This window comes from Larus michahellis, chromosome 1 (assembly GCF_964199755.1).
Source record: "Larus michahellis chromosome 1, bLarMic1.1, whole genome shotgun sequence".
Taxonomy (NCBI): domain Eukaryota; kingdom Metazoa; phylum Chordata; class Aves; order Charadriiformes; family Laridae; genus Larus; species Larus michahellis.
Window position 1 is genome coordinate 143,446,662 of NC_133896.1, and position 25,297 is coordinate 143,471,958.

At 37.1% G+C, this 25,297-nt stretch overlaps 1 protein-coding gene across 1 annotated transcript in view; it reads left to right on the forward strand.

Moving 5' to 3' along the window:
* ANOS1 (anosmin 1) overlaps positions 1-25,297 on the forward strand; it is a 148,091-nt gene that overhangs the window by 115,131 nt on the left and 7,663 nt on the right. The window contains exons 8-10 of the mRNA XM_074606896.1: positions 1,078-1,225; positions 6,181-6,333; positions 24,895-24,989. Of these exons, the coding sequence (XP_074462997.1) occupies positions 1,078-1,225; positions 6,181-6,333; positions 24,895-24,989 (396 nt within the window). The remainder of the gene's footprint in view (positions 1-1,077; positions 1,226-6,180; positions 6,334-24,894; positions 24,990-25,297) is intronic.

Below are 25,297 nucleotides of genomic sequence, written 5' to 3' on the forward strand. Positions count from 1 at the left end.
TTGAAGATTTTTTTTACCCAGTTTTTATCTTTAGATGTAGTCTAGTCCAAATAATTTTATAATGATTTCCACATGAAATCATTCCAGGTAGACATTCAAATAACTTGACTACAGTATTAGCAGCATTAATTGAGCATTATAGTCAATGTTATAAATATCTCAGCAGAAAACAAGTAAGGGTAATTGATATGAAATGCTTTTGACAGTCCCTGGAGTGTTAAATATGGCAATACATGGTTAAGTTTTTCACTCTGGATTGACTGTCAAACTTCAGAGATACAAAGTATTCTAATGAAATCATGGAGTAATGTCTTCTGTCTGAGACATGGGCTGTAAGGGCATTTTTATAAATACATTAAAAAAATTTAGAAGTGTAAGAATACTGAGAAGCCTTGGCTCTTCCTTGCAATACCCTGGGACTTGCCTTAATTTATGGATTATTGACCAGAGAATGATAATCCTACTGTGGTGTTTCCCCATTTAAGACACTTCCATAATAATGGAAACTGTCTTTTTTCTTTTCTGTTTTCCATTCTATAGTGGAAAAGTATTCTTACCAATGAGGGGGGATTTTTGATTGTGAGTTTTGAGGGTTTTTTTCATTTTTGTTTTCAACAGTTTCAACAAATAGAAAATATTGACAAATGTAATGAATGTTGGATTTTAGCTGTCTTCAGTATGACTGTCTCTAGAAAAAAAAATTCAGTTTTCTTTGCTAAGGCAGAAATTGGGGAATAAGAAGTTTAAATTTCTTCGGCTAAAATAATTTTGGCATAAGAAAAAAACTTGTTATATGTAAAAAAACCCTTTTAGTTTTGACCTAAACAATAGGTGTCTGTATTTGCCAAAATTATGTAAACATCAGGGAGGTTAGTTCTTTTTAAGTGACACAGAAAACCAGAGTTGAATAAATATCTTTTTTTAAAAAGAAATTTTGCTCTGTTGAAATTTCTACATGAGTTTTCTTTTCTAATTTCAAAAGAGTAGGGTGCCTAAGATAACAGGCCTGCTTTTAATAAGGATCTGTGTTTCAGTAATACTATAACTACTTTGTATATTTATTCTCTTCTATTATAGGCCCAAAATTATGTGGTCTTGGAGGGACTCCAACCCAACAGCAACTACAATGTCGAACTGCAGGCAGTAACGCGCTGGGGTCAGATACGCCTAAAAAGTGCTAAGGTTTCTCTCCATTTTAGCACGACTCAGGACACCAGGAATAATAGTGAGTAATTGTATTCAATCACCTGAATGCTTTATCTCTTCTTTATCTGGAATATGAATATTCTATATAAGGATTTCTCAAATTAAAAAAATAAATATTTTCCTAAAGCTTTCTGGTTTATATCATAGTGATCCCGTCTCGGTGAAGTTGAGTAAGCTTTTAATGTTAAATTTCTTATCTAAAAATTGGTGACAGTTTGTGCCTAATTCTTTATCTTAGATCCTACTCACCTGAAATAAACAAATGCAATGAAAATTGAAGCGTTTGCACGACTGTGGTGTTAATATTTTTTAAATGCAATACAGATCTAAATACTTACTATATTTGTCAGTGGCTGGAGTAGAACCAGTTCGGTGTCTTTGTCTCAAGTGGACAGTTTTAACTTGCAGTGCTTTTCAAACTCCTGACTATTTTGAGTAGCCCATTAATTCAGACTCCTGGACCACACAAATGTGTATCTACTATGAACTAATATAAAACATCAGCTCTTCTATTAAGGAATCGAAAATGTTCCATGCAATGAATTCTCAAGAAATTATTGCACACATAGGACCCACATTCAAATTAGAATCTTGAGATCTTTAGATGTCAGGTTATTTCTTGTTAAGATCTTCTTTAAACCTCACATGCTAAGTAATACAATTGAAAACCATATCTGAATCTGAAAGTAAACCATGATTCTTAGTTAAATGCTATTTGTATAATTACAATACCAAGTTAGTGCCCTACTGCTGACGTGTCCTCGATTAACCAACACAGCAAAATTTTGATAATATGTTAAAGAATATAATTTTAAATATCCTGTCCTGAATGCATTTCATTTTCTATCCATTCACATTCTTTTTTTAAAGTACACTTGAAATTTAAACTTCACTTGTCTCCATTTTCGTAACATAACTGTAATTGCTCTCACCCTAACCGATACATTGCTATTGTTGCTGAACCCTTCTGCAAGCATATACAGTTTGGATATACATAAAATATTTTAAAGTAGTAGTTAGCTATGACAGACCTTCATATCGACACTTGCTTCCCAGTTTAATGTACCACATTAAGTACCACAAAGATAAAATAGACCTGAAGACCCTTCTTTTTCCCATATTAAGCTCATTTTTACTACCTTTATGGTCCATTTTAAGAGACACCGGAGGGCCAAGTTTTCATCTCTTCAATACACTGAATCTTTGCCTGAAATCCATACCAGAATATGGGCTTGAGTCTCCACAAGTGTGTACATCAGGCAAGTTTGGGTTAAATGCTCAGTGAAGCCCAATGTAAGTGAATATAGGAGTTATGGCCTTTTCATACTGGCTCTCCTAGATTGTACCTGTGCTTTCTGTCATCCCCTGGGAAAGTGACCTAGTTTGCAGGATTGTGCTTGATAACACAAGTTTCTTTGAGCTACCACATTTAGTTTTTTTCTTTTCTATATGTACACAGGAGATGTAGTAGAAGAAAACCTACAGTGGGAACTGGGTGTTTAATTCCAGTACACTCAGCCACTGAGCTCAACTAGAAGCATGTCATTGGTGTTTATGAGAGAGGTTTTCATTTTGCTGAGCATTTTCCTAAGCATATTTCATTGGTTTTGCTTGTGTTTTTTTTTCTTTTTTTTCTTTTTTTTTTCTTTTTTTTTTCTGCAAAGAACATTTTGCTAGATAAGCAAATATTTCCTTTTTTTTTTTTTTTACACATCCCTACTTTCCATGACAGGTCTTCTTATCTCTTGTGATTAGAACTTTCTGTGAAGTCCTGGATCTCAGTGACAAACTTTAAGGTGTTTAGTTTTAATTCCAGTCATCTTGACTGGCATTTCACCAGATTATGTCACAGCCCCGAGAAAGAACACATAACTGAGTTTACCTTACATTATGTCCCAGGAGAAGGCCAGTGTCTGGATTTCACCCGACTCAGCGGCTGAGCTGTGTCCTGGTAACTGGGATAAAGTTCTATGTGCCATTATACACACCTAGCCAAAGTGACATTGGACAAGCTCTTAAATTTCTTTCTCTCAAGCTGTTGAATTTCTTTCTCTCATTTTACTATGAGAATAGCTTTATAAACTTTCCCCTCTTGGGAGCAGGGATCATTAATCAACTGATGTTTGTCAGGCTTTATTGCTAGTCATGACATTAGGTCAGATCATCATCTTCTTTAAACACGATAGTAAATAAAGACTTCCTATCTAACAAAAACCCTCTAAACTGAAGCTGAGTAACTGAGATTGGACTGTGTCATTTTTGGTAGCATTCTATACTTACTGTGAGAAACACTTTTGCTGGTGGTGCTGTATCCACTCTCCATGATCTCACTAATGGTCTGTCCCTCATGGTCTATATCACCAGCGGGTTTGCGCAAGGAGAAGATTTTTGTTTCACTTTTCCCCTACATAGCATTGTTTTTTTCAGAGTCTGATGCAGATCACATCAGATTTATTATTTACAGATATTCTACCAAATGGAGTTCATTTACCCTATACCACGTGTGTGACTTTGGTGGTTTCATCATTTTCTGTCCACCCCAGTGGCACCTCTTTCCTGTCATCATCACAGCTAGATTTAAATTCCTTCCACAATTTTGCTTGGATAATCTTCCCTCTCCATGGTTGTTTTACTTCATAAACCAGTCCATCAGTAGTTTCTGTGAAAGTCTGCTATCTACTAATGTCTAATTAGTATAGACTTTCTAATGCCTTGTGCTTTGTTTCACTTTACTGTGGTGACATTTTTTGATTAAAGGTTAATTAATTGTTGTATTGGTTTTTTTAAACTGGAGTAAGACTATACTAAGAGCAAAAACCAAAAAAATATTTTTTGTTTTCTCATATACTTCAAGTATATGACTGTTATGTTCAAGTTATGAACATCCATTTCGTTAATTAGCAATATTTTCTTTTTAACTGCAAATCAGTATCTCTGCAAGAACTAAAACGCAATTTGTTTTGCAGTAGAGTACTTCAATAATACGTTTATCGACAAATCTGAGCATCCTTTCTGTTAAAGCCATGAAGTAGAGGATTCAAGATTCTTTGAGCCTAAGCCACTGGTATCAAACATTTTAGTGGATAGAGTACTCTGCTGAGAAGTGTATTTGGACCTTTTTGGACATTTTTAAAAAATGGGTAGATTACAGCTTACATAGAAAAGACAATAAAAACTACTCCTGGAGGAGATGCAAATTCATCTTCTGAATCTCACTGAAGTTAGTTAGGTACAGAGCCAGTCCTGCTTGAGGTACTTTTGAGACTACTCAGAAGCAGATGGAGAAATATGAAAAAGAAAAAAAAAATATTGCCTGAAATGTTATCTAGGACATGACATTCACGCCCCCTCTTTATTTGGGGACTTCCATGGCCTTTGGGAAGTAGTTCCAGAAGTAACATGCCAATTTTGCTGAAGTCCCACTGTCACTTACTCAGTTCTGTGGAATTAAGCTCTCGTTTTTTAGGTGTCGGTTCCTATTGTTAGAATAGAGAATAGTCCATAACCCGCTGAAGTAATTTAGTGCTACAGACCTCTGTGAGCTTTGACCCCGGCCCTCTGGCATTGTATTTCCCCACACTCAGAAATACATTGCCTCACTATATTTGCATGCTTCTCTTCTGGGAAATGCAGCAAGACTCTCTCTCTTGATCTTTATATAGAAATATTCTAAATTGGTGTCCTGGTTTTTCTGGAAGTGGAGCAGACAAAGAACAGCAAAGCAGAGATTTAGTAAAATTAAAATACTTTAACTTGAGGTATACCTAATAGATTTAAGTTTGTACTTCTCTCAGTCACTTTTTGATTTCCTTTTAGGCAGTATAAACAGTATGGTTATCTTGAGAAAGAATTTGCTTAAGTTTAAGGTATGTTTGCTTAAGTTAAAGGTATATTTGGTAGTTTAATTTTAAAGAAGCAAAGAAAAAGTAGAATTGTCTCAGATTAATCAAAAGATTGACAAAGTAAAACTTGGCCAAAAAGAAGGTGGGTGTCAGCTGAAGTTGCATGTAGGGCACAGTGTTCAAGTTCATGTGTTACTCACGGTAGTTATTGAAACCTGCGTCTTTCCCTCTTTCTCTCAAGTATGTAGTTAGTAATTGCCACTTCGTAATTATTAGAATCTTTACTTTTCATTTAGGTTTATTACTGAATTAAATACAGCTTTTTTTGTTAATCTGATGCAAATACTGTCCTCTTAGAACTGATATATCTGCAAGTGTGCAATGTAAATGCAGTTTGAATCAGCATTGCTGCCTTTTCAACTGAAAATATCTAGAAATGTTGTCAACCCTGGTGAACTGTTGCCAAACTAAATACTTGATGAAGGACATCCCCTTACCATTGCTTGTTGGAAGCTAGGCACATAACACCAAGGGAATTGCTCAAAGTTAATTCTGCTCTTACAGTGTTTTCCTAAGCATTGACTGTTCACTGTTGGAAACAGGAAAGTGGGCAGGAAAGATCTTTAACCTGACCAGAATGTTCTTATCTAGCATACCAAAGGACTGTATTTACTTTGATGTAATAACCATGTGTGGCACTCTGTGGGTTACACTCAATGCCATCTGTGGGTTTTGTGTATATTCAAACACTGCACAAATATTAAGACTATGAATGATTATACAGAACTACTGCTAGATTCTATGCCTGTTTAAAAAGTCAATGTGTTAACATTTCTTGTTCTTGGGGGTATAAGTACACTCCCTTTCTCTATTATTCTTTTGACAATTTACAGAGCGTTTTCATATTAAAATGTATTTATTTTTTTCTCTCTCTGTCCAAAATATTTTTTGACTAAATTTCAAACAAATGATATGCTTTTCAACCATTATAGACAGTTTATACTAATTTAATTTGGGTAAAATGCTGAAATAAGACAATATGGATTAAAGATAGTATTACTTTCTGAATTTCAGCACCATTATATGTAACTGTACTTAATTAAATAATTCCTGATTGTTCTATGTATTGCAGAGGAACAGACATCTTCTGCTGGGAAACCCCAGAAAGGACTGGTAGATCCTTACCCAACATTTCAAAGGAGAAAACCTGCTCGTTTTCTTAAAATTGGAACTCCTTTCTATCAGGACAATCAGCTTCAGGTCAAAGTCTACTGGAAGAAGACAGGTTTGTCAAATTTTTATTTTACTATTTTTTCTAAGGAGTAACTATCATCAACTGCAGAACATTGATAAAATACAATGAACCTTGTACAATCATTCAAAGGTAAATCCTACATCTACCCTCCCTTTACTTCACCGTCACATTAGAGTGACACATTGTCTCTCCTATTTGTGTTAGGGATGTGTAAATGTCTGTCAGAGGGAAATGACGTAAATCAGCTACCCAAAAATTACAGTCAGTCATGTTGGGACAGTGAGCTAATTTTTAGTTTGGTGGAAATTGCTTCTGTAAAGTTTTAAATAGGGGAGTAGAATTTGGCCTTAGGTTCAACAGAGCTTTTGTGGCTGTCCGTGTTGTCTCCCTGAGCGTGGTTGGAGGGTCTCAAGCACACACAGTTCCCAGGTGGATTTTCTGCTGATACCACTGCAGTATCACTTGTTGGGCTTTGTCGGTTGAGAAATTAATCAAGAAATGAATGTATATGGAAATAATGCAGTGTTGTCACAAAAACTAAACAGTAGCTTGAAGCACAAAATTTCAAGTTTTACTGGCTCATGTTAACGCCACAGTAGGCTTTATGTAAAGCTTTATCAGTCACCTCGAATTAGAACAGGATGAATACTTGGCCACAACCACTGAAAAACTCTTTAAGTTGGTTTTCTGCTGCATGCACCCTTCTCTTTTTCAGAAAAATCTAACAGCAATTTTATCTTTAAATCTTCCAGTCTAAAGGAAAATGCCATAAATTTTGAGTGCCTAATCCAATTCAGAAATCAAAACAGAGATTTTCCTTTCTTGCCCTCTAGGAGCATGTAGATTGTTACACATTGCTCCAGTTTGGCCCTAACAGGTTCATATGCTGTTATTTGAAAATGTGCCAACACTTAGCGTTTTAACTTGGAGCAATCTACATGTGTAGCAGTAGCATGCGTATACAATCCATTTAATTTTTGTGTTTGAAATAAAGGGCTACAAAATGGATAATCACCTTTTCCTCTCGGATTTTTTAAGTTCTTAAAAATATTGAAATATTGTAAATTTTGAAATATTGAAAATTATTGAGAAACATTGAAATATTTAAGTTCTTTTGGCTTTAGATGTGTGCAGCACCACCCTGAACACTGTATAACCATTCAGTTATGCTATGTAACATAAGAATATGTCACACTGGACGGTGCGGATTGTGAGAGGTATCTTTTGTTTCTTAAAAAGTGCCTGCCTGTTTGAATGGTTACCTTTCTAGCCCTGTTGTATCAAATACTTTGAAATCAAATGCTTATTCCTCCACAAAATCTTCCAGCTTTCACTCAGCCTGACTACATACACGTTTTAGATGTTTGTCTCTATCTCGGCTGTGCTAGTTTAGTTTTTTCTAGCTTTCTCCATTATATTTCATTTTTGCCTAACTTCATGGAAAGCTGGAATAATTTAAAGTTTAAATAAACATTGAGGCATTTTTAATTGTGAATACTAAGTTTACCTAATAATATGGTTTTGGTTATCCAAAGTGTGATTTATATTTTCTGAGCTTGGGACTTAAGCGTTAGCCTTCTGGAAGTGAGATGTCAACTCATTGTCCAAGCTCCTTTTATAGTCAAAAAAGAAAAGCAGGTGACTTCTGAAGCAATTCATCCCACACAGCAGCTGAATCATTCTCTGGAGATGCTTCTCTTCCTTACTGAGTACTGCAGGGAGCCTAGACAACTCATTTGTAGAAGGCTTGGAGATGCCAAACATCTCTCCATGACCTGAGGTTCAATTCTGAGCAGTTTGGACTGAAAAAAAAAAAAAGGACAAGATTTGTGCAATCTCCATCATTCCAAGATAAGGAGACGATGATGTCTCCCACAGGTGTAAGGCCGGGTTGTGCAACTCACAGTCTACAGGCAAGATTCAGCCCAGTGGAATAATTGATTCGGCTGCAGCCCTTTTACTGACAGCCTGTTTCCAGAAGATTATCTGTCCTATAACCAAAATGCCAGCACCCCTAGTGAAATTCACCTTACAAGGAGTTTTCCAAATTCACTTTTATAGTTAATGGAGGAAAAATCATGACCAGACAGCAATATTCATCCTGTTCTGAAGTAGATATCTTGAACTAGGTGTCCACTAATTATAATGGTAACTTGAACATCAAACTTAGAAATAGATGTTGCACCGTAATTACTTAAATGTTGACATCTAAGTCTGGAGGTGAATCCCACACTGTGTTACATACCTGGCAGTAATATTTGTAGTAAAATTTACAAATGCCTATAAAAATAAATAAGGTAGTCAGCATTCTCATAGTGGCTGAGACAAGAGGCAATTAACATTAAATTATGTCAGGGAATATCTTATAGCTTGGAAATTATAGTGTTTGGAAGTGGTGTAATCTCCAAAATTGGAGATCTTCAAAGACAGATGTGGCACAGATCTGTTAGAAATGACATGGGCTTGCATACTGTCACCTTGTGCCAGGGTTGGACCAGTTGAGTTCCTGAGTTGCTGACTGTACAGCTACTCGTCTTGTGTGAATCCATATACATCCAGTTACAGAAGAGGGACACCCAGACACCACGTTTTGGTGATGTGGTGGGAGCAAGCTGTGACATACACTAGGGTATTTAGCTATATGCCCCAGCCATGCAGTGGAAGTTGCCTTCATTTCTCTCACATAACGAACAGTGATAACAAAGGTGTGTGAAGAGGGGCAGAATATGGCAGTTTGTCACACTTTTTTCTTTACTTTTTTTAAGAAGAAAATATCTGTGTTCTGAGTGACAGCACATGCAGTAACTCAGCAAGAGCCATTGCCTCGTGTGGAACTGAAATATAGCCAGTTACCTGCTCCCGAGAAGCTAGTGGCTTCTATAAGCTCTTACAGGAGTTTGGAGGTTATGTAGTACCTGGATGAGGTACTGACTGCAAATTTACTAGTGACAATTTACTGCAGAGCAAGGAACACAGCAGGAGAAGGATATTGGCTGTGTCTTGTCTTTATGAAAGACAGCAGTTACTGGAGCCAGCTGCGTTGGGAACTGTACCCACGCTTCTTTCCCCTTTATGAACTGCACTGTCTCAAGTCATGTTTAGGGATTTGTAGCAGGTATAAGAATGAAGCAACTGTCATAGGAAATACTGGTAGGAATACGCTACTATACTGGTAGGAAAACGCTAGCATCTGGGCTGTTTTGATCGCAGGCAGGCAATCAGAGTTTAAATCCTTCCTGACAGGGCATTGACCTCTTTGTCTTCTTCACGGTGGGTGAAAACAGGAGTCCCTGTTGATTGCTATGATGTTCTCATTATTTTGTGGTTTGCTATTAAAAACAACACTTCTGTAGTCCTAAATTAGGATGTGTGACTTTAAAACAAATAAAATTTAAGAAAACATCATGAAGCCATGTGAAAGAAAAATATTGATAATGGTAACAGTTCCCATGACATCAAGACATAGGAGTCTCAAGCTTGAATATGTTTGACATTTGTAAATTAAGCAAAAATTCAATTGGTTTTAGCAATCTTTGCTTTGTCTGGTTTGATTTTGAATTTTTTTTGTACTTTCTGTGATAGACTTCGTGGTCCTAAAAAGAGATGGTTGCACAGGTGACAAAATAAATATGTTATTTAGATTTTGGAATTTTTTAGGATGAAGATATTTAAACCAGCATGGTGCGGTGATATAGAGTGTCTTTTAGCTGTATTGAAAACTTTAGCAACCACTAAACCAGCAGTCTGTCGCTTTGTGAGAATGTTACTCATTTTCTATAGTAATGGCTTCTCAGAAATTTTTGTTGCATCCTCAAATTCAGTGGCTCTGCCATTCTACTTAGGTCTAAGAGCATTATTTTTTTTTTTAAATTCTGTCCAAACCCAAGATGGCTCTATAGAAGAGTTTTGTATTGCCTCACCACACTGTAGCATCACAGCACACCACAGATTACAGAAATAAACAGAAGGAAAGACTTGTGTGGATTTCTTGCAGTCTCAGACTACTTAAGAAACACAAACATGTTCCTAGGTTGTTTTAGATTATTACTTTACTTTCATTAATCCCTTTGTTAGCTGAGAAGTTGTTCTGATTTTGAATTTGAACCATTTTACTCTCTCTAAAAAGGTCAAAATAGAACAGAATCATAGAATAATTTAAATGAGTTGCAAGGGACCTCTGGAGGTCAGCTGGTCCAACCATCTGCTCAAAGTAGAACTCTGAAGTTAAATCAAGTTGTTCAGTCCTATCTGTAAGGCCCTAAAACAGATGTTGTTATTGTTTTCTGAATGACAGGGAATTTGTCCTTTATGAATGTCGGTCTGCAGAGGGCACCTAGGAGTTTACTGCAATGTACTTTAGGATTTCCAGAATGTACGGTGACGTCTCTTGACATTCAAAGATAGTTCTTCCATTACTACGAAGAAGATGTATTCCTGTCATTTGCAGATGTGCCTCTAGGAAGACAGTGAAAGACCACAACGACAACATCAGGGCTGAAGCTCTTGCTTTTATATCATCCCTCTGGATAGAATGCATCAGACCTCTATCCTGTGCAGCAACTGCAACAGAGCGGGTGTTGCAAACTGTTACTGGACTGACTTTATGATATGGTAAAGAAGCGATTGCTTGTCAGTACTCAGAAACTGAACACAGCATTTGAGTTAAAGTCTGAGTAAGTGGATGGAAGATCCTATTTCCATATATAGGCACCATAACGTGCCACAGTTTGGTAGCAGGAAAGACTTATTTAGGCTTGTTCTTCTTAAGTCCCATTAGCTTCAGTAAGCATGAGGCATGAATGGAATGTAGGATCTGGACTTTACATTAAAATAAATCTCTTTCTGAAATAATCTTTCAGTTTGAATGCTTCAGTATGATGGCAATAATAATTTTGCTTCAGGACGTACGCTAGCAAAAATAACTCCACACTTCAAGCAGTGCAAGGTGCTTAGCAAATGCACATAATTTTGCTAGCCAGAGTCATCACAAAAGCATATTGTAATTATATGAATACAATAGCTTCTTTCTGAAAGAAGAAAATGTCTTTCACTTGCTGCTTCTGACTTAGGCCTGGGATTAGAGAAACACAGTACATTCCTTAAAGAGCATGAATCCCACTTTTGTAAATGAAAAGAAGAACTTGCTTGTGGCCAGATTTTTTGGCCATCTCGACTGTGTGAAATTAGAAATTATGTGCTATTTATGTCAAACACTGAAATCAATTTAAACAAATCACTTTTAACTCCTTGGTGCTGGAGTCACAGAGTACCATCCATTACCAAGACTGGATGCATTCTGAACCCTTTACTTAAAAGGATTAGCTACTTAGAAAAATTAAGATCCTCAGTGTCTTGTGCAGTAATCAAGACTGAAAGTGTGAAAATAAAAAAAAAAAAATCCTTATGCTTCCTCTGTTCCTCAGTGGTTTGGCAACTAGAGAGCTGAGATTTTGGACTTCAGCTGAAAAGCCTTCAAATTGCTGCAAATTTGTGTATCTTCAGGGTATGAAAATAAGATAATTCCCATAGACAGAAGGAGAAAAAAATTATTCTTTATAAGCTCACTGCATCAATTCTCATCACTTGCTGCAATAATTATAATACATTAAAATATTTAAATGTAATTTAGTATGATGATTTCTTTCCAAAGCAATATGTCACAATAATATTTTCTAACCCATTACTCTGCCTTCAGTACTGTTTTCTCAGTGTCTGTTGTTTGAGTGTAATGTAACTCTCCTTGCTCAGGTAAAGCTTTAGTTTCCTTCAGTTTTCTTTGAATGAAGTCTGTGAGCATGTACGTCCCCTGTTTAAATTAAACATTTAAAGTACTTCTAGATATTTAAAATCAATATATCTGCCCCTTGGTTTTGCTTAAAAAGACAAATATTTAAAATGCATTAAGGCTTGGCTTCAGGCTTCTTTCTTTGTGTTCCTGGTAAATGCTAAAGCAGGAAAAAAAAAAGAACACTTAATGCAGGGAGAGGCAAAGAATCCTCCATTGTCTGATAAATCAACCAAACAAGAGTAATGAATTAAATTACAGGGAGGAATAAAATGCAAGGCAAGGCAAAGCAAACAGAAAGCTGCCACGAATGCTTTTAAAACCAGATCTTAGGAAAACAAAATTAACTTTCACTTGGTTCAGGGAGATAAATGAAGTGACTGTATGTGCTGACTCTTGGTTTGCAATAAGGTATTTCATATGTCAGATTTTAAAATAATTGAAAGCTTTCCCCATGTTATCCTATGGTCCTTTCTCACAGAACTAGTGCCATTGAAGCTAATGAAACCCTTCAATACCAGTTGGAGTTTCTAGCTGCTATTGTAAAGAGTTCAGCAGTAGTTGTTTAACACTAGGTTTGGTACTAACTGTTGCACTAGGAAGATCAGTGTTTGAGCAGCTGGCCATTTTCTAATTATAGATATTTAAGCAGTAAAATATTTGTACTTGAAAGTATCAACGTGGTCCAGATCATTCTTTCAACAAGAAGACCTTGCTGTTAATTATAGCGAAGTATACACCAATATGTTCCCCTCATATTTATGCGAATACAGAGACATTAGCTCAGCAGAGGCTGATTGTTTTGGTACACATAATGTGCATTTGTATTTAGGGATTTAATTAGTATAGCTTGCCCCAAGCACAAGAATCTTTTGCTTTTCCACATGTGCTACAGCTGTCTCAGAGGCCTGTATCCTACGGGCTTCCCCGGCATCCTGACTGGGGAGGTAAGTAATGCTGTCAGCTTTAGCTGTTGTGGGAAATCATTCCGGAGTTAAAAGAATATCCTGTATCCTGTCAGAAGTATCCTCTGCGTGATTCCTACTCCTCCGTTACTTTGTCTTACATAGGCCCTAATGTAGTTACAGGAATAAAATTTTTGTTATTCCACTGCTGTTTTTTAAAATCTCTTTGCCTTTTTGCTGCCTGGAGAGACTGAAAAGGGGAGCATCTGACCATCTCCAGTTGTACTTTGTAAACTGACTACAGAACTTGGACAGGTTGGTTTATGTCCAAATGTGACGTGCTAACTATACTTAAAATGTTGCTGGTGGGTGTCATGAAAAACATCAACAAATAATACAGTTTGGTAGAGCAGGTAGTGTGCAACTTCTCAAATAGTATGCAATTGATTAGTGGGACAAATAGTAAAGTTTTAAAGTCATATTTACAATAGGGGCAGCCTCAGTGGCATCTCGCCTGTCAATGGGACGATACTGGGGAGTCGTTTCAGGGGCACAGTTTACTGCATTTCTTCATGTTTCCACAGGAACAACAGAAAACCATTACAGAATGCCTTTCACTCGCTTCCAAACCTCCGTACCTTTCAGGGTAGGTGGTTAAAGTCCTTGGCGTGAGAGACTTAGGGGCAAGTCTGTCCAACGATTAGTCCCAGGAATATCGTTGGAAGTGATTCAAAGTCTGCCAGGAAATCAAATTATCAGAAGCCAAATCAAAACTACCCACTGTGGTCCCAGAGCTCAGACAGCACAGAAGATTGATTTTGCTTAGCAGGCACCCACTGATGCCTGCTGAAGGCAGATTGTGGCTGTGCTGTACTGGTTTGATCCAGAACATTAATCAAACTAGTTCTAACTTTGTACGATTGATCCCCTTACTGCTTCATTTTAAAATGTACATAATGTATGCTGTTCTCAAGCCTTCAGTATGACCTGAATCGTACTCCAGAACACCTTTAGTAATTGTGAAAGACTATTTAATTTGACTTAAATTATGCATTTAAAAGAAGTCTTCTTTTTATACTCCAACTTAATAACTGAATACAAATTTAAGCTGGATTTCTTTTGAAGTTACATTACAAGATCAAATAGAAATGTAATTGCAAATTACCTGGTCCATGAGTGCAGTCCAAAGATCGAGCATTGTTACGTGGGAGGAGTACTGCAGATACACATTCAATATTGCATTGCGAAATTATTTATCAAGACTTGACTCGCTTCAAGGCATTAAAAAAATTAACTGGCCAACTAATAAATAAACTCTCACCTGATTTTTAATTCTTCAGGAAAAAATGTTTTCAAAACCAGTATCTTTATGTTCCTTCAATAATATCTGTCATCCCAGTACAGTTTTCTACATTTCTTATTACTTCTTGAGTATTACCATAACCTATAAAGTTCATTATTTTAACAACAAATACAAAAATTGTATATATACCCACAAATATATATATTTATAGTGTCACTAAGATTGTCATTGGCAATGTCTGTTGTTAGGCAGTCTGAATAACTGAGGGCTAAAACGGGAAGCTTTTTGCCATCCAGTTCTTCCCCTTCTTTCTCTAAACTGTATCACTAGGTCTCATTCAGTCAAAGCTTTGCCTTGTGTGCTTACCTATCGTACCTGGAACAATCCTACCATTTCTACTGTGAGGAAAAAGATACTGAGGTACTGCAGTTTAGCAAGATACTTTTCGTCAGCAACGGGGTAATAACTGCTCATGAGCGCCCTCTTAGCCTGCCTAAGTTCTGAAGTAGAATATTTTGCTTATGATCCAGGAAAGTTTAAACTATCAGCAGTGAGTCATCATGCTCATGGTGAAGATGGTTTAAACTAATGAGTGTCTTTTTGTAAATTGGGTCAATTTTCCTCCACATGCCTCTTTTTAACCTGTATTGTTTAATTAGCCTTGTTTATAAGGGGACCATAAAACCAGTTGCATAAACAATACAGACAAGGAAGGAAACTGGACTATTTGAATGAGTAGCTAGAGTTGGAGGGAAAGACACCAAAAAAGGGTATCTGACACTAAAATTAAACGTCACATGTATGCAGCTGATGAATAATGAGTTCTTAAACACCAGTTGCTTTTACTGCTGCAACCGTAAGCTGAATATAAAAATATTCATAGTAGTCTAGACCAAAGATCCATCCCACCAGGTATTCTGTTCTTGTCAGCGGCCAAAAGCAAATGCAAAGGAACATAAGAATAGGGTAAGCGTGTAATGATACTTCTGCAGATTATTGTCCCAGCTTCAGACAACTTCTGGTTCATGGGATTTCCTGAGCCCAATGTGATTTCATTGTATTTATTCACTTCTAATGCATCTGTCTTCAATGATAATATCCAGTGTTGCAACAGCATCACATAAATTTTGGGCATCTGAAACATCCTGGTTTATGGACTGTCGGAGTTTTAAGTGCTTGTTCTATGAAGAACCGTGGTTTTTTATTTGTTTTGAAGCCACTTATTCTAGCTTCATTTGAATACTAATTCTTACATTTGAGAGACAGAAGACAGTCAAGCTCTGTTCACCCTGTCTGTAAGCACGTGATTTTATAGATGTTTAACCTGTTTTCACTCTGTTTTCTCGTAGACTCAGTAGTCTTAAACTGCAGATTTAGAAACTGCCTATTAATGCCATTAACTTTATGAATAACAGTTCAGCAAAGCAACATCCTGATACGGCACGCCCTGATGCATACCATGAAAGTCCAGTTTTGGAACTTGATGGAGCATTGTACGTGTGTGCAAACCCACCCGTATGGCTTTTGCATAGGGTATGAGAGAGAAGGGAGTAGCAGGTACGACTCTGTGCCTCCTTCCACTGTGGAGTTAGGGGTAAGCTGGGTCTGTACCTTCACTCTGGAACGGGGAAAGACTCACAGATTACCTACCCTCCATATAGCCTCCCCACCTAAATTAATGTCCAGGTTTGTCAAAGTTAAACAGAAGGCGAAAGCTAATGATAGAGTACCTGGTGACATTTTCAATAGATGTATAACCGTAGCAAGCCTTGGACTTGTTTGGTTGAGTTTTTTTCTTTTTTATTAAACGCAGGTTTTGGATGCTTAGATACCTTTGAAAATGTGGCTATGAGGCAGTAACGTAGGAAGCTTCTATTCAGGCTACAAGCAGCTATTGTGAGACTTGGAGCTTGCAAGAGGCAAATTTCCTTGTAATAGAAACCAGAGCGAGATGCTGTTGAACTCACTTTGTATGGGATGGTGTGTGTGGGAAAAGGAGTGAGGGTAGAGGTAATCCAGCTTAGAGATGATCCCAAACTTAAATCCCTCAATATAAACATCTTTAAACCTTGAGGCTACCTAAGTCTAGATATGGACACAAATACTGTGGCTTAGGCCTGTCTTTAGATTACACACTAATTGTTAATATCATTTTTGGAAAGGCTTATCATTGTATGATACAAAAAATGCGTTCTATAGAAATAAAGTTTATTTTAAATGGCATAATGTGAGAAACAAAATCTTTGTGATTTAAATGATACCACTTTTATTCCATATAAGAGCAGGGAACAGTATAGTTTGCTTTGTTAGGAAGCGTTTATTGAATGAAGTTTAAATGTCAACTGAGGGTTTTGGTGTTTATTTTAATCATACTGCTTGAATAGGTGATTATTAAAACATTCTTCTTCTCAGAGGTGTCATGAATACCATGAATTTCATAACCAAACATTTAACACTTTGGTGGTTGTTTGTTTTTTTTTTTTTTTGTACCACTGGGTGAATCAATGCACAGGAAGCTAAAGAGCCAGAGCTGTTTTAATTTCTTTTTTTTAAGATAAGTTACTTAAAATGCCTGAGACAGAACACATCAACAACATAATTTTTACAGGGAAAAGAGGAGTGCAGAGAGGCTCACAATGCGATAGCATATCGATGCAACGTTTTATGATTAGTTGAAGGTAAATTGTGTTTACCTGTGTATCCTAAGACTGACATCTCACTTTGCATTTGCTAAACTACCCTAAGTAAAATGACACTTGTTATTCTGTCTTTGTTCCATGTCTTATCATTAGCTTCAGATTTCAAATGTTGGCAAGAAACGCCGTGATTCAGAGAGGCATAGAATGACTTGTGAACCAGTATGTGAAGAAATAAATAGGTGTTATGGTCAAGTACTGACTGAGATCATGTTTTGCTTCTTTGCAGTACGCTGAAGTACTGGAGAAGCCTGGAGAAGAGAAGGCTGAGGGGAGACCTTATTAATGTTTACAAGTATCTAAAGGGTGGGTCTAAGGAGGATGGAGACAGACTCTTTTCAGTGGTTCCCAGTGACAGGACGAGGGGTAACGGGCACAAGCTGGAACACAGGAAGTTCCGATCAAATATGAGAAAAAACTTCTTTACGGTGAGGGTGACAGAGCACTGGAACAGGCTGCCCAGGGAGGTTGTGGAGTCCCCTTCTCTGGAGACTTTCAAGACCCGCCTGGATGCAGTCCTGAGTAATGTGCTCTAGGCAATCCTGCTTTAGCAGGGGAATTGGGCTAGATGATCTCCAGAGGTCCCTTCCAACTCTGAAAAATTCCGTGATTCTGTGATTCCGTGAAGTGTTCCTTCTCTAACTGTTCTTCAGTTGTGCTGTTATTGCAATGCAGCAAATACCATGTGGATTACTTTATACTAATCGTGTCTCCAAAACTGAAGCAACTAGTAGTAAATAACACTGCTTCCTTTATTCACTTGGATTTTGCCCATATTTAAGCCTTCCCTGCATATTTTTCAGGACCTCTCCAGCAACCGAGTCTTAGCAGAAAAAGTGTTTATGGAAACTTGCGTGTTGTAGAACTCTGTGTTGACCTGGAGAGGAATGGTGGCCTGATAAACAGATGGGGCGCAAGCCTGAGAGAGCAGGAGGCACTTCATTATATTCTGTCATCTCAGCTATTTACATAATAGTTCTTGGTGTGGAAATACAGGCAGGTTACACTGTAGAGCAAACACTGCTGCTCATCCTTCTGCCAGAATGGTGGGTTGGAAGCAGTGCCGTGTTGAAGCCTTTCACTTGCACGTATCTTTGGGCACTGCAGAGATGATAAAATGTTCTTCTTTATGCAAGGGATCATAAATTTCACCATTTACCATTGGTACATTTACACTTACATACCATAGCACAGCTTCACCGTTCAATACAATGAGATAAGTAATTTTTGCCCTGAATGGTGTGTTGTTTGATACAGGATTTATACAGAGCTCCCCAAAATCGTAAACATAACTTTGCTGTAGAAGCAATTAATCAAGCTTGTAGATACTGAGACATGCACTTCATGTGCCCTGAGCAGATTCTGCCCTGTGCTGGGATATTAAATACAAAATCTTTACCCCTTGCTATACCCTATTTTTAGAGCAGTAATGCTGCAAGACGTATGATCCAGAAAGGAAATTACTTAATTTTGCTATATCCCCTTCTTCCTATAAGTCCAAGACAATCGAAGACATGTTCAAGACCACCTTTTAACTCTAGTTTGTATGGTCATTAGTGTCTTGATCTTGGTGGTTACTAAACTTTCTGGTCTGATCCATTAGCTACTCTTAACTATTGAAGTCAACACGACTGTTCATATGCTTAAGTGGTTTGTTGAATCAGGGCCAGAGTGCTCAGAAGCTTGTAAGATTAACCCCCCAGTATGAGAAGAAAAACAAAAACCATGTGGCCAGTCGCAAATAATCATTGCAATTTTTGCTGTATGAAGTATCAGATTTAATAATATATAATAAATCCAAAGCTTTAGCTACATGCAGAACTAGAATTTCTTTGCTTATTTTCTTACTGAATAGCTTCACAGAAATTTCTGTCTCCTTATGGCATTCTGTTGGAAGAAAGGTTAGGTTTGAATGAAGACAGCAGGTTTACACATGGCTAATTATCTTCCAAACTTTGATAACAACTCATTTTGACATACAGTTAGCATATTAATTATATGTATATACTTTGGAGGGAGTCAGTTTGCTGAGGTAACTTGACAAAAAATACAGAACACCATTTCCTTTTTTACTGAAATACTCATTTGACATATGTTTTTTATTTATTTTAAATTAGTGTTTTTACGCTGATGGATAAAGGTTTTCATATAAGTATATCTTATTTTAGAGTCTTTACTTTTTAACCATATTTTATTCGAATTGGAAGATCTATCAGACACTGCTTGTTAATTACTTCAAATCCTGTCATGATACAGAAATCAGCTTGATGTTACTGTGTTTATTGATGCCAGACATTTTTATTGTAATTAAACCTTAATTTGAGCTGCCGTTGTTGAATACGTCTGCTCTGAAAGCTTGTTTTCCAGCAAATCCCATTTGATTTTTCTTTCTAATGAATTATTGTAATTTGATTGCCTGCATAATAGTGCTGTCACAGCTGGCATTAATTGGCATTTTTATATCAAATTGTAAAGACCGATCATCCAACAACCACCCATCAAACACCGTAATATACAACTCTAAGGATGAAGTACTTTTACAGCAAAGACCGTTATCATTATCATTGTATTGGGTGGTTTTTCTGAATGGGTCTCGAGCTTCAAATTCTGTGGCAAGATGATGAGATTTAGCAAGCGTAGGACGTAGGCCTAGGGTATTCCTACTAATCGTCACGCAGCCATGACTTAGGGTATGTTGCAGTACTTTAAGCAAAACTTTTCAGTCTAAGATGCTTAAATTGTGCATACGAACCCAAACTTTTCAAAGTGGCAAACAGATATATTTGGCATTGGCATTAATAGGATTTTGAGATGCTTTTACAGCTTAAAGCTAGAGAATAAATGTGCATTTCCCCCCCAAAAAAACCCTGAAATATGTTTTTTTATTTTAATTGAAATGGAACTAAAGGGTTTTGATTGGGGAGGGGGAGAAAGAAGATAAATCTGATGAAGAACATCTTCATAAACGCAATCAATAGAGAGATAGCTTTGTGGAGATACTCATGTGGAGTTAAAGGCTTTTTTGGGTGAAACACAGGAGGGAGGGAATCAAGAGACATCTTTTCAACATGCTTTAGAGCATCCCCTGATCAATACATTTCTAGTTAGAGATTTAAGATTTCTGTCCAGCAAAGTTGGCTGCATACCCTTGTTGAGTAAAACAGCTAAGCATATGTGGAATTTTAAGAACACGCTCATGTAATGTCTGTATAGGAATGTTTTCTTAAAGCTAGGAACTCATTTTATACTTCAGAAAAAATTACTTTAAAAATCATAGCCAAAATAATTACCATTAGCTAGTAGTTTATTTGGGAGGATTAGTTTTGTGCAACTCTCTGAAACATCACGAAATATTTAGCTTGAGCTGATGAAGGTCATGTCCATGACAGTAACTTTACAGGTTTTTTTAAAGTAATTTTTGGTTTTGCTTTTTTTTTTTCTTTTTCTTTTTCTTTCTAAAAAAGCTTGAGACTAAAAGCAATTGTTTGAATAAGCTGTCTGCTTTAACAGTCCTTTAAGGAGTTCTTACTTAAATGATTATTATATTGACTAATTTCACAAGCTTAGAGCTGCTCGAATGAGTGCTACCACTTAGTATGTCCTTCAAATTCAGTGTTTCTATACAAATACTTTGAGTTCTGGGAAAGATGAATGCTTACTGTTTGTGCAACCATCAGTCTTTTTAGTGTTAAACGGTATACTTTCTAACCATGAGAACAATGAAGTTATAAAGCTTCATAAAGACTTATAATTTGAAGTACAGAATCAAGAAAACTCCAAACTATTAAGAAGGTGATTGATTATATTAAAAAAAGGCTTTATAATGTGATACCTGAAATATCAGGGAACCAGACTGAAGGAGTCTGGCAGTTTCTTTTCAGTATTACATACCTATTGTAGAAGGGATAGCAGAGCTTTCTAATAGAACTGGCCAAAATCATTCCCATTAGATACTGGATATTCTGTTAGCACTAACTACTCCAATGACTTTTCAGAAAAAGATGTGTCTGTGGGTTACATGTATTAACTTCAGCTGCGCTGAACTCAGAACCATGAGCTTTGGCGGTAGTGGCTGACATTCCGCTAGACTGCAGCTTGGATCGCTTGTCCAGTAGCTACCACCGAGTTTGTAATGGACAGCTGAAAACAAGAATCTAAATAAAATTATAGTAGTGATCTCACTAGAAGAGTGTATATTCCTGGAGAGAAGGCTGGGAGAAGTTTTTCTTTTGCATGTGCTGTAAACACAAAATCAGATGTATAATGTTGCATAAAAAAACTCTAGAGTGATGAGCTTTTGGAGTAATTTTATAAAACAAATGCATATTTTAATCTTTTTTTTTTTTTTTAAGTCGCTTATGTGGCTTTTTAGATCATTCCATACATCTTGTCTCCTTTTGCTTTTAAAAAATTTAAAGATAATTTCTAAATCAGTCATTTCATTTAATATGCATACTTCATGCATGCACATACACTTTGAGTTTTTCATGCTTCTAGCTTTATTTAATCAGGAAATGTCTCACCTTTCCCTATTTTTTAAAAAGTTTCTGTCTCGAGTAGGAACTACTTCCCTATTATATTTCAGTTTTGTAACCCAAATTACTCAGGCTATAGACCCTGATAGGATAGATTTTGTAAAAGGAGAAAATTGTTTTTATTGTTAGCAACTGTTTTTACATTCTTCTTTTTAACAAAAAGCAATTAACATGTTTATGTTTAAATGACAGAATGGTAGGGGTTGGAAGGGACCTCTGGAGATCATCTATTCCAACCCCCCTGCCAGAGCAGGGTCACCTAAAGCAGGCTGGACAGGAACACGTTCAGTCAGGTTTTGAATGTCTCCAGAGACGGAGACTCCACCACCTCTCTGGGCAGCCTGTGCCAGTGCTCTGCCACCCTCAAAGGTTTTCCTCATGTTTAAATGGAATTTCCTGTATGCCAGTTTGTGCCCATTGCCCCTTGTCCTGTCGCTGGGCACCACTGAAAAGAGTCTGGCCCCATCCCCTTGACACTCGCCCTTTAGATATTTCATAGAATCATAGAATCATTTAGGTTGGAAAAGACCCTTGGGATCATCAAGTCCAACCATCAGCCCCACTCTACAAAGTTCTCCCCTCCACCATTTATAAGCCTTGATGAGATCCACTCTTAGTCTTCTCTTCTCCAGGCTAAACAGATCCAGGTCTCTCAGCCTTTCCTCATAAGAGAGGTGCCCCAGTCCCCTGATCACGCTCGTAGTCCTCTGCTGGACTCTCTCCAGTAGTTCCTTGTCTTTCTTGAACCAGGGAGCCCACAACTGATCACAGTACTCCAGACGTGGCCTCACAAGGGCAGAGTAGAGGGGGAGGATGACCTCCTTCGACCTGCTACGGCACTCTTTTTAATGCACCCCAGGAGACCATTGGCCTTCTTTGCTACAAGGGCACATTGCTGCCTCATGGTCAACTTGTTGTCCACCAGGACTCCCAAGTCTTTCTCCGCTGAAGAAATCTATTAGATAACAGCAACGACAAAGATGGAGATAAGAACTGAAGAAGTTTTAGTCTTGAAAATAAAAGTTCAGGGAAGTCAAAAAGGCCTGTTCTACCAAAAAGTTTTGGATAAATTTAGCTGGTGCGTCCTGATGCATTCCAGTTTATAGCTGTTGATGTACTTTTATATATGTGTGCAAAACCCTTGCTGAAATAACTTTAATTACATACTCACTGAAAGAAAGAAAATCTCACCTTTTCAATATAGGTTATTATCAAAATACCAGGTTTGAGCACTGTCAAATACAAGATTCATTTATTCATTTTATTTAATTAAGAAAATAATGAAATTATGTTTATTAAAAACCTTAATCCTGCATTTATAGTCCAAATTGATAGGAAGGGAAATAGCAATTTTTTTAACCTCTTCATGATATTCTAGCTCAAACAGAGAAGTTATCAGAAAAGACAGCTCTTTGTGAATGGGTTACTAAGAGTTTGCTGGTGCTGGAGAGGAGAAGTAGGAAGGAAGAAAAGAACTGCCTGTGAGCAGAAGCTCACATAAGGAATGGAGGTGGAGCTGCAATAAAATATGAACAGAATTCTACTGTGCCAGGAGCTGGAAATACCAAATATCTTGGGTTACAACCTGTTTAATTACATTACTGAACGGAGGCTTAGTAAACGTCTACACTGATATATCTGGTTGCTGAGTTGTGAGCTCTTGATATTTAGGATTTATCTATCTTTATGGGAAAGATAAATCCTCAGTTGCCCATGTAGTGATATTCAGTGACCTTCCCGAGGTATGTGTTTAATCCAGTTCTTGGTGGCTCGATAATGGCAAGGCTTAATTGGCTTTGATAATCTCTACCAAAGAGAGAGCGATTTATTTACGCATTGCGAGTGAAAGTTATTATAAGTGAAAATAGCCAATTTGTAGCTTTACAAAGAGCAGTCCACAGTCCACCTTACATGCAGATAGTTTAAAATAGTAAATTGTGATTATCAGATAGTATACAGAGTCACTGTGGTTAATTGGCACACAGTGTACATCATTAATATATCGTGATTAACATAGCACAAAGTTTTCAGATCCCAAGAAGCTAGGTGTTTGGTTTGTTTGCCCCAGGAGAGGGGTGCAAGCAGGTGACAGGCAATAACTGAGTGAACTGGAACAGACGAAATCAGATGAAACCTGCTTACAAATGGACTGTGAGTTTGTGTCTTCATCCAATAGGCACATCAAGTGGCAAGGCCCAGCAACTAAGAGGCAAGTGAAAGCACATCCAACAAAGCAGCAGGTTATTACTTTATAGATTTCTTTTGTAAAAAAAAAAAAAAAAAAAGTTGGGTTTCCAAAGAAATCACACAAATAATTAGCGTACATGTTGTTATGAAGATAGTTGCTGCAAAAATCTATTTCAAGGAGCTTCTAATCAGTCTTTTTACTGGAATACCATTTGAGCTAGTTTCAGACACTACTTATTTTCTCTTTAGTTTATGATCCTCCCCTTCTGCATCCAAATTGCTCATAGCAGATCAGCCCTTAAGGCATCAAAGGTATTTGTTTTCCGTCCTGAAACCCACAATCAGGCACATGGCATTAGTGGCTATGTCATACCAAGCTAATTAATAATAACAGACATAATTCTGCGTCCCCCGTGTTAGGAGAACTAAATCCAGGAAAATGACAGGATGTATGTGCACTGCCTGATGAGTTGTTCTTCTTTTGTCTAAATCTTTATTCCCCTTTGTTTTTCTTCCTTATGCAATCAGTATTAGACAGGGAGCTGGAAGAGCTGGAAATTGATTCAAATCTTGTACTATTGATACTGCAGCAAGTTTTGTCATTCATTTAAATAGGAGCAAACTGAAGCCTTTGGTATTACTCCTAAGAGTCAAGACTAGAATTTTGTTTGGACAGATACTGAACAGGTCTTATGCTACATTCTGAAAGGAGAAAGCTCCGCGATTTACAGCCATTTTCACATGTCTGCAGACGCAGACTTCTCAAGCAGTGCCAGGCAGCAGTATTGCAATGCTCTGACAATATAAACAGTCACAGGCAGTTGACACAAAATAATTCCTATCATTGCAGGATGTTTAGGACTAGCAGCATTGAGATTTTTTTAAATGCTCATTTTAAATGCTGGATTTTTAAAAGAATGTAGGCGGTATATGCTTACATATGTGAAAAAGCCAGTTCACTATTTTTAAAGTTATCTCCATTAGCTGATATAAGGTTTAAATTACGCAAGTGTTTAATATTGTCTCCACTCTGTTGAAGGATGCTTAGGAACAAGTGAGAAACTACCAGCTCTACGATACTTAAAACTCCTTCTATTTTTATCCAGAGAAGCCAGAAAAGTTGCAATGGTGAAAGCATAATTATAATATATGTCTTTTCCTCTCTTTTTATATCACTTAGATATCAGCATGAATCAATTCCAAGTCCACTGGTTACTGGAGTCCTGTGCACACAATGACACCAAAGGACTTGGGAAAGTAACTGAGCTGACTTACGTAAGTCTCCGTTCAGCCTTCTGCCTGACTCTGAGCAGCTTCTAAGCAGCAAGAGAAAGGATAGTTCTTTAACATAACACGGTATCCTTTATACCGTGCTTCACAGATAAGAATGTTTCTTTTCTATGTTTTCCTCTTTGGCAAAAGATAAAATCTGGACTGTTTGGGGGTTTGTTGTTTGTTTGTTTTTTTTTAAATCCACGCTCGGCTGAAATAGTATTTTTTGTTGTCGGTGTTATTCAGAAAACAAGAGCAGGCAAACAAACTTCTTAGCTGAGTACTTACATATTTCTACAGCATATAGAACA